Below are 10244 nucleotides of genomic sequence, written 5' to 3' on the forward strand. Positions count from 1 at the left end.
CATCTTAGCTGTAGAGGGCAGTGTCACTGGCCCTCATGTGGGATCCGAACCGGGGCCCTGCTGCTCAGAGCTGGTGTCCCAAACCAGCTCTTAACCAACTCACCACTTGGCCAGCCCCGTAATGTTTTAATTTGACAGAAATTGCTGTACCAGAAGCGATGTGTGACACAGAGCATTGTCATAATGGAGGGTGATTTATGGCACACTTTAAAACACACCTTCTCTCAACCTGACTCACACCTGACTGACTGCACCGATCAAGTTGAAACTTGTCACACACTGTTACTAAGGTTCCACACGCCGCTTCCTGTATTGAAGATCCCTGCCTTTCCATTGGATGGCACTCGGCAGCAGCATTCACCATATTTTGTGATCGCAATGGAAAGGCTCCATCTTACTATTAAAGGACAGCCATATCCTCCACTCCATCATGAATATACGCTCTACTGAGGGGAGGAGGAAGGCCTTCTTCACCTGCACTTCCCACCTTACTGCAGTCACTTTATTTTATGGGACAGTTTTGTTTATTTATGTGATGCCCAAATCAAGCTACTCAGCTGATCAGGTCAAAGTGGCATCTGTAATCTACACAGTGTTGATCCCCATGTTAAGCCCCCTCATCTACAGTCTGAGGAACAAGTTGGTGAAAGAGACCATGAGAAAACTAATGTCTAGAACACATTGGTTTTCCTGAATTAATTCAGATATAAACCTATAAATAACAAACCAATGATTTGGGGAACATTTGTGCTGGATATTTTAATGATATCTATCATTAACTATCACTTTTATAGTGAAGAACACCTATAAATATAAAAATTTAATGTTTTCATATATAAAGTTAAATGTATCATTATCATGGATATCTGCTTGATATCCATAAGCTACCAGTTAAAACATCTTTGAGAACTTTTTTTTGTTTTGTTTTTTTAAGATTTTTATTGGGGAATTGGGGAAGGGGAACATTGTGTTTTTCCAGGACCCATCAGCTCCAAGTCAAGTTGTTGTCCTTCAGTCTTAGTTGTGGAGGGCGCAAGCTCAGCTCCAAGTCGAGTCGCCGCTTTCTATCTAGTTGTGTGTGTGTGTGTGGGGGGCGTAGTCCACCATCCCATGCAGGAGTCGAACAGGCGCTCTCACCAGCTCAGGCACAGCTCAGCTCGGGCGCAGCTCACTGGCCCATATGGGAATTAAACAGGCAACCCTGTTGCTCAGAGCTCGTGTTCTTAACCAACTGAGCCACTCAGCCAGCCCCTACTTTTTTCCTTTTTGAAAGAAATATATCTTTTATTTCCTCCTGAAAGATTTTAATACTTTATTTTATTCTTGGCATCCTGCAGTCTTTTTATGATTTCCTAAGTGTGATTGTTCTTATACTTACCATGTTTAGGATTTGCAAAGTTTTTTGGATTTGTAGCTCATAGTCTTTCATCAGGTTTGAAAATTATCATGAAATATTTCTTCAGAAATTTCTTCTACATCCTTTTTTTGGATTTCAGTTACGTACGTTAGGTCTTTTTGTAATTTCCTATATAGCTCTCTCACTGTTTTTGTGTTTCTTACCACTTTTTTCTCCATTCTCTAATATGTTTTTTTCTACTGACCCATCTTTCAGTTTACTAATGCTCTTTTCTGCTGTGTCCAATACTGTTAGTCCATCTGCTGAGTTTTTAATTTATTTTTCATTTCTACATTTAAACTGGATTATTTTTATTTCTCTTTTTTGTATTCGGTTTTCTGGTATGATCTTTCATTTTATTCCTGTTCTTCTTAGAATATTTTTAATATTTATTTTGAAGCACCTGGTTTTTATTCATTTGTCTTGTTTATTGGCATGTTGTCACTTTTTTATTGAATGATGGTCAATATGGATTAAAAATTATAGGGACTCTAGATTGTCTTCTTCCAAAATGTATTCAGTTTTATTCTAGCAGGAAAATAGGTCACTGGATTGGTCCCTTTGAGAAAATGAAAATATAGTTCCCAAAAGGTTATTAACATAAAAAAGCAACTGACATGTCCGTGTACCATGTAACTCCTAAACTTGCATCCTAATAGAATGGCGGTGGTAATTCCAGTGTAGGTTGGGTCTTGTGCTCTGTTGGGGATGATCTATTCCTGGTTTGACCGTATTTCTAGGATATAGCAATTACTCGTCAGGCATAGTCCTTCAGGACTCTCAAATAAAAGCATAGGGTGTTATGGGTCCCCAGTGCCTTAAATGGCTTATGTATCAATGCTATCAAACCATTATTGCAAAATGCCAAAACCTCTGCAGAGATCTTCAGCCTCCCACAGGCTGATTTCCACTTAGCATTTTGATGTCTCACCAGCGCATTTGCAACTTGGGAGTAGTCAAATTCCTTAATGAGAAATTAGGGAATTGCGGGCTCACTTCTCTACAGGGTTTTCCTCTCCAGGGTCTTGGCCTCACAAGTCTTAGCTGCCTTGGCATCTTGACCTTAAACTTCAATGTGCTCACCTGACGTATTGCCAAAAGCCCCAGGCTGTAGTTTTTTGCTCAGTTAGTATTTCTCATGATGTCATCTGGTAAATACATTGATTTGTGAGGCTCAAGGAAGGTTTTTCTGGGGAAATGACATTTAAACCGAGACATAATGGAAATTAGAAGTGGTCACTCAGAGTTGAAACGCAGTTGCAGAAACTTTGGTGGGTGGGTGAAAGCAGTGGTAATGTGGGAGGTTGAACTAATTATCCATAGCTCCAAGTGCAGTGTCTGGTACAGAGCAAGCATTCAACAGATATCTGTTGGTTAAACATTAACTGTAATTCAGTGAATATCTATTCAGTGTCTCCTTCATTCCTAGCACTAGGTTATTAACTGAGGAAACAAAGTTGAATGTGTCATATGCTTTTCTTTCAAGAAGTTCATAACAATAAAAGGAATGTTTCTTTAAAAAGTGGTTTCCATTCAAGTGGTGTGAGTAAAGGGCTAGTTGCCATGTATTTTGAATCTTTAAAAAATTTTTAAATGTTTTTTAAACATTTAAGGCCTACAACATGTTTTAACATATACATAGTGAAATGATTAATGTAGTGAAGCTAATTAACATATCCATCTTTTCTCATAGTTACTTCTTTTTGGTGTGATGAGAGCACCTGTAATTTATATTTTCTTAGCAAATTTCCAATATAAAATACTGTATTATAAACTACAGTTATCATGCTGTACATGAGATCTCTAGAACTTATTCTTCCTACAGAATTACAACTTTGTACCCTTTGACCAACATCTCCCCATTTTCCTCCGCCTCCCCAAACCTGGTAACTACCATTCTACTCTGCTTCTATGAATTTGACTTTCTTATATTCCACAGATAAGTGAGATCATGCAGTACTTTCTTTCTGTCTGGCTTATTTCACTTAGTATAATGTCTCCAAGTACATCCATGTTGTTGCAAATGGCAAGATTTCCATGTTTTTTATGGCTGAGTAGTATTCCATTGTGTGTGTGTGTGTGTGTGTGTGTGTGTGTGTATATATATACATATATATATATATACCACATCTATTGACATGATCATATGGTTTTTATCTTTCATTCTGTTAATGTAGTGTATCCCATTGATTGATTTACATATTTTTACATAGTTATATTTATATGATTTACATATGTTAAACCAACCATGCATCCCAGGGATCAATTCCATTTGATCACAATTGAGACTTAATTAATGAAATGAAAAAGCTTAAGATAATTATATGAGGAGGTAGAGAATTTCACACTAAGCAGGGGACAGTAGTGAAAATGGAATAGTGAAGCTTGTTAAATGGCTGGTTGGAGAACCTCTAGCCAAATTTTAATTCAATGTTGAACAAACAATGGGACCTGGAGACCCAGTAGGTTCTGACACCACCTATAATCAATGAAGCTATGATAACAATCCCAGTTATAGACCCTTAGGCAGCTCTCCTCACGTGCATTCACTCCAGCAGAAGCTCTGCTTCCTCTCTTTGGGATCCTCTTTATTTGCTGGGCTTTCTCCTAACATGATTTACTTTAATTCTGGAATCTTCTCTTTTTTCCACCTATTAACTTTTAACTGAGCCCATTCTTTCCCCCTTTATCTTAACTAAACCTGGCTGTCTGAGGACAGTACATCTGCTCCTAGGCTCTGTTGAGGAGAAGCTGCCCACGCCCCTATTCTGAGACACCAGCACGGAATCTTGATGTTCTCCTGGCTCCTTACCATGTTTCTAAATCATTTATTTGCAATCTTCATACTGACCCCAATATTATCTAGCTATGAAACAATATACTATTATAATGTGGATGAGAAAACATCCAGCCTAAGAAAAAGCATGTAAGAGTTTATTTGAGCCAAACTGACAATTGCCAGGAAGCAAAATCTCAACAGATTGAGAAACTGCTCCACAAAATGATGGTTTGCAGCGTATTTTATACATAGAATCAAAGGAGGAGGGTTACATGAATTCTATTGGTGTTAGATTAAGGGGGTGGGAAAAAGCAAAGTGGGGAAATCTCTGGGATTGGATAAAAGTAAATTGGAGAGACAGGTACCTCTTTTACATAGATGAGTATAGGATAGTTAATAGTTCGCTTTTTACAGCACATAGAGATGGTAATCAGGACAAGAATAATAATAAGGAATTCTGTAGTGTCCTGCTCTGGTCTGGAAAAAGGAATTACTGACATTCCAAGGATGTTATCTTAGGTGTAAAAAAGACAATAGACAGGCTCATTTAAGGTAAAGATTGACCTTATCAAGGAAGCTTTAGGTTTAAGATGTGTCTTCCCACCATGCCCACCTTAGTTAGGAATTTTTATGTTCACACCATTTTATGTGGTTATTTTCCATTTCCTGAGCTTGTCAGGTTTAACATGTTACCCCTTTTCTGTCTACAGTTCTCAGAGCCCTTTACTGACCACCCAGTTCTTCTCATTTATTAAAGACTTTGCCACTGGCCTCTTGATCCTTTTCTCATCTCAGTCCCTTAGTCCTGCCACAGCATTGATAACTTCTCATGTGGATGTACCATTAGACAGTGTGACCTCAAGATGCCTAGACCTCCTTATAGAACCTTGTATCTTCCACAATCCACATGAGAACCTTACTACATGCCCTCAATTAGATTCAGTTATACTCGTATATAGCACCTTCCAGCCCTGTGATTTTCATAAATTGAAAGCTCTTTGTCTTTATCTATGCTCTAACTCAAATGGCATTTGAATTATTTGTTTTTTGAAGACTTGAAGTTAATTGTGAAACCATCTAGCCTATTCCTTTGTTGTGGGATAGGAAGAATAGCTCTTTGGCAGACTTTTCTATATTCCTAGAATTTGGTACGCTAAATATGCTCATCTCTTTTGTGGTAACTTCTATCAGTTTATTTTTCCAGATGTTCATTCCCATCTAGTTTCCAAATTTTTTTAATAGACTTGAAAGGGTATTTTCTCAAAATTATTTGGAATTTCTCTGTATTGTGGTTTTTCAATTAATTTCAACTCTAAACTTGTGTGTTTGTACTTTCTCCTTTTTTGATTAATTAGTGATCTCTTTTCCTCTCCTTCCCTCTCTCTCACTGTCTCTCCCTCTCTTTCATTCTTTCTTCTTTTCCTTTTTTAATATAATTTTCTGCCTCCTCCCAAGGCAACCAAAATTATGAAAATATAGTGTTCCAAAATATTTTTGATGTGTTTGCTACATACACGTAATGCATGTGTGTATGCATATATATGTGTGAATATGTATATATACATATATGTGTAATAACATTGTTTAATATTTTATTTTAAAACATTTTAAAACTACATCTGGTTTTATAGTAGGAAACGAGTGAGACCAGGGCATATCAAGCAATTAGAGCACACTTTAATTGCTTTGTACCTAAAGTACTGAATTTTATTGGAAGTACTCCACTTTCTCCACTTTTATTTATCAGTGCTCTGTAAATTTTTTTAAGAAGTATTCAGGGCTCTTTTACTTACCATGTGAGGGAAAAACCTACATACATTGCCTAGTACTCTCCCTAGGGCTATTTGCATTTCTTTGTTCCTTAGACTGTAAACTATGGGGTTAAGCATAGGTGTCAGCACTGTGTATGTCAGAGCCATCAGCATATCTTCACGGAATGAATCCATGTCCTTGGGCCGCAAATAGACAAAGCCAGCAACTCCGTAGTGTATGCACACTACACTGAGGTGAGAGGAGCAAGTGGAGAAGGCCTTATACCTCCCCTTTGCAGAGGGCATCTTCACAACTACGGACACAATGAAGACATAGGAAATCATGATTAAAACAAAGCTGCCCACTAACACAAAGGCACTGAATGCAAGAAGAACCATTTTCTGAAAAAAGGTGTAATCACAGGCAAGGGAGACCACAGGTGTGATGTCGCAAAAAAAGTGCTGGATGGTGCTGGAATCACAAAAAGACAAGTTGAATACTATGAGGACAGTGCACAGCGACACCACAATCCCAGTGACAGAAGAGGCCATCATGAGCTGAAAGCACATGTTTCGGGTCATCAAGAGGGAGTAGTGCAGTGGATTGTGAATGGCAGTGTACCGGTCATAGGACATGGCAGCCAAGATGAAGCAGTTGTTGGTTCCCAAGCTAAAGAAGAAAAACATTTGTGTGGCACACTCAGGAAGAGAAATGGTCTTGCTGTCTGACAGCAAGTCCTTTAGCATTCGGGGGATAACTACCATAGTGGTACAGGTTTCTGAAAAGGACAGGCCACAGAGAAAATAGTACATGGCAGTGTGAAGGCTGTGATTGAGCTTGATGGCCACCATGATGGACACATTTGCAGCTAGGATAGTCACATGGGAGAAGAAAATCACTACAAAGAGGAAACGCTGCAGGTCTGGGAAACTGGCAAAACCCAGCAGAAGGAATGCACTTGCTGTAGTATGATTGCCCATCATCCATAGGCTCTGCAACTTTTTCCCACAGGTGCAGATGTTTTTGAGGTCAAGACTCTGATAAAATTGTAAAACGCACTGATGTCATCTGGACTTCAATCGAGAGCCCCTGGACAAGAGCAAGAGAGCCTAAAATTGGGAGCTAAATGCACCTGGCTGAATTCACGATCAGGACTCGGAGTGATGAGAAGAAAGATTCAAGTGGAGCCTCTTTATATTCGTCATAGAATATGCCTAAATATATTCTGGAACCTCTTCATGTATCACCTCCTTCTCTCCTCTGCAGTCAGAGTTGGCATGAAAGGGAAATATGAAAAAAATGCTTATTTTCTCACAAGAATATGAAGAGTAACAGGTATAAAATGTTTATGTGTGATCTAATTATAACCTGGCACACAGAAATGCTGAATAATGTTGATTGAATCAATGCTGATTTAAGGAGAAGTAGGAGAATTTTTTTGAATGGCTTTCAAAAATTCTTGGAAACTAATGCTATCTTCAGAAAGCAGTAACTGCTTCGCTAACAATTATGCCACTGAACAGACCTAAGAAATAAATTTACTGTTTTGAAATCTGTGCTGGTTTCCTATCCATGACAATAAGTTAAGGCAGGAGGTGTCCAATAACTGTCTCCCATTCAGGCAGATCTTGAAGGAAAATCGTTACGGAGAAACCATCCCCGTCCTGGATGACTCATCTGTGTTCATGATGTCCTGATCAATTCTTGAGCTTTCAGGAAAATTTCCAGGATATTTTCTAGCTGGTATACCGGTAGAAAGGGCTGCTTTGCAGCACGGCTCATAAGAACTCAAGGTCCCCTGGTTATTTTCATCAGTTCTTAAAACATGCACTCCGTGTGTGAGATGACAACATGAAATAACACAAGGACTTCTCATATAATATGTGGCTAGGTTTCAGGCACTGTTGTCAGAGAAGGAAAAGGAAGCGGTGAGAAGACATGGGTGTGGAGGTGACGACTCGGAAAGAATGGTAGAGACATGCTGGAAATTATTCCATAGGATCCACAAACCTTGAAGAAAAAAGAAATACACCTTTAGCTGAAAAGTTTGTGTGTTCTTTACTGAATTACTGGGCAAAAAATACACAAGGAGACATGTCAGTTAAGCAATACTTACTTAACATCTGAAATGTGCTGGTCAGCATGCTGTGTACTTGATAGAATTTTCTCACTAAAATTCTCCCAACAATTCTATGTAGTAAGTGTTTCAATCCTGATCTTACAAAAAATGAAACTAAAGCACAGGTTTCTTAATTAACTATCCAAATCCAATGCATTAATTCCACAATTGTTTATTTAATGTCTATGATGTGTTAGTCAATTCTGTGCATGGGAACTATAACATGGAGTAAAGACGCATACAACCTCTCTTATCTCAGATAGAGAAAAATGCCATAAAGAGAATTAAAAGAATGTGATATGCGAGTGAGGGACTAAGTGGCTACTTTGGACTGTAGAGTCAGGAAAGCCCTTTCGATGGAGCTTACACTTACTTCGTGATTGAAATGTAGTAAGCAGCTCACCATTTAAAGATTTTGGGGGGAAACTGACAGACACAAGAAACAGCTCGTACAGAGATCTCAAGGTGGGAGTGAGCTTGACATATTCAAAGAATATTAAGACACCGCTCATGTGTCCTCTTAACACCTTATGAGATAAATAGTAGTATCGTGCACATGTTTGAGATAAGGAAACTATTGCTTAGCAAGTTACCTTAATTTGTGAAGGTGATACAGTTTGTTAAAGAAAGAGCTGGTATTTATGCCCGGGCACAGTGACTCTGGAGAAGACCTTCTTAACTAGTAAAATGTCCCTGCAAGTGCAAGTGCCTAACGTGGCATTCAGGGTCTACCTATCCACCCCCATCTTCTGCCACCAACCTCCTCTCTGTGGGAAACATTTCCATAGTCCCCAAGCAGGACATGTCCTTTTGTGGCTGTCCTACTCTGCACACATTGTTTCTTTACAATATTCTTTCTGCCCTTCTGTGCTCCTGAACCACAGTCTTTATTTCAAACCCAGTTCAAATGTCACCTCCCTAGAAAGCTATCCCCTCAATTATTCTAATTGATTTAGTAAATTCTGGGTTCACATTTGATTGTATTATGATGACACTTTTGACATGTCTGACTTCTTTACTAGTTAGAGGGCTATTTTACCCTATATATACTATGTTTTTTCCTATATATACATACCTTTTCAGTTAAGGAAGCACTTTATAGCTTCTCTTTGGTATATTTAAATTGCCACCATCACTACTTTGCACTTTCGAGCCTTTATTAAGTAATGTTTGGGTTACTTGAACACAAGCACTGTGGTATCATGACAATCAACCTGATAACCAAGACAGCTACCAAGTGACTAACTGGGATGGGGGCGTAGCGCGTATACACCATGGATACACTGGGCCAAGGGATGATTCACGTCCTGGACTAGACAGAAATGGACGGTCTGAGAGTACATCACACTACTCAGAATGGCACATAATTTTAAACTTATGAATTGCTTATTTCTGAAACTTTCCATTTAATATTTTCAGACCACAATTGACCAGAGGGTAGGAAAATAAAGGAATATGTTTTATTGAGTTATAGGTATGAATTCTGATAGAAAATTTAACAAAATTTATGTAAAGTAGAGGTTCATAAGGCTCATGTTTTTTTGTTTTTTTCTGGTTGTAAATAGTTTCTAACCTTCGTGTGTGTATGAAAACTTAGTTCTTTCAATGAGGCTATATTAGATCCACCAAAGTAATGCTTGTTTTATAAATCACAGCTGCATAATTTTGAAACCAAATGGTTATAGTGAGTGGTCAAAGGAAAAATAGGAAGGCACACAAAGAATCTAATTGTCATTGGTTTACAATGAAATTTACAATTAAATAATGAGTGAAATATGGGAATTGCAGAAGGACTTTATACTTGTTTTTCTTTAATCTTTCCTGCTTAAATCTTTGATACAATGAAATCACCTAATTAGGCTTGAAATTAGACCTGGAATTACACTGGAGTCTATTTTGTAATGAAATGGGAGATTGAACAGAATTAGAGGGGGCTGTGTTCAAATCGAAGCTCTGCTTCTGTTACATACAAATACATACATTAATTTAATCTCACTGATAACGACTTTTCTCCTGCATAACATGGCCCTAAATATACTTCCTTGCAGGGTTATAGTGCTGTGCCTATAGACCAATCAAATCACAAGTGCCTAATACCTGCTAGTTCTAGTCCCATTTGCTAAAGCATCACATGGTTTATAGCCAACTTTTCCTACAGGTGCTCAGCAATACTTACCTGCTCACAAGTTGCCCATAAC

General features: G+C 38.3%; 1 protein-coding gene across 1 annotated transcript; it reads right to left on the minus strand.

The window, feature by feature from the left end:
- Window positions 1-5938: 5938 nt before the first annotated feature.
- On the minus strand, window positions 5939-6907 carry LOC109377107 (olfactory receptor 10T2-like). Its single transcript, XM_019633367.1, has one exon. The coding sequence runs from the start codon at window positions 6905-6907 to the stop codon at window positions 5939-5941; it is 969 nt and encodes a 322-aa protein (XP_019488912.1).
- Between the last annotated feature and the right edge of the window lie 3337 nt (window positions 6908-10244).

This window comes from Hipposideros armiger, unplaced genomic scaffold (assembly GCF_001890085.2).
Source record: "Hipposideros armiger isolate ML-2016 unplaced genomic scaffold, ASM189008v1 scaffold_1289, whole genome shotgun sequence".
Taxonomy (NCBI): Eukaryota; Metazoa; Chordata; class Mammalia; order Chiroptera; family Hipposideridae; genus Hipposideros; species Hipposideros armiger.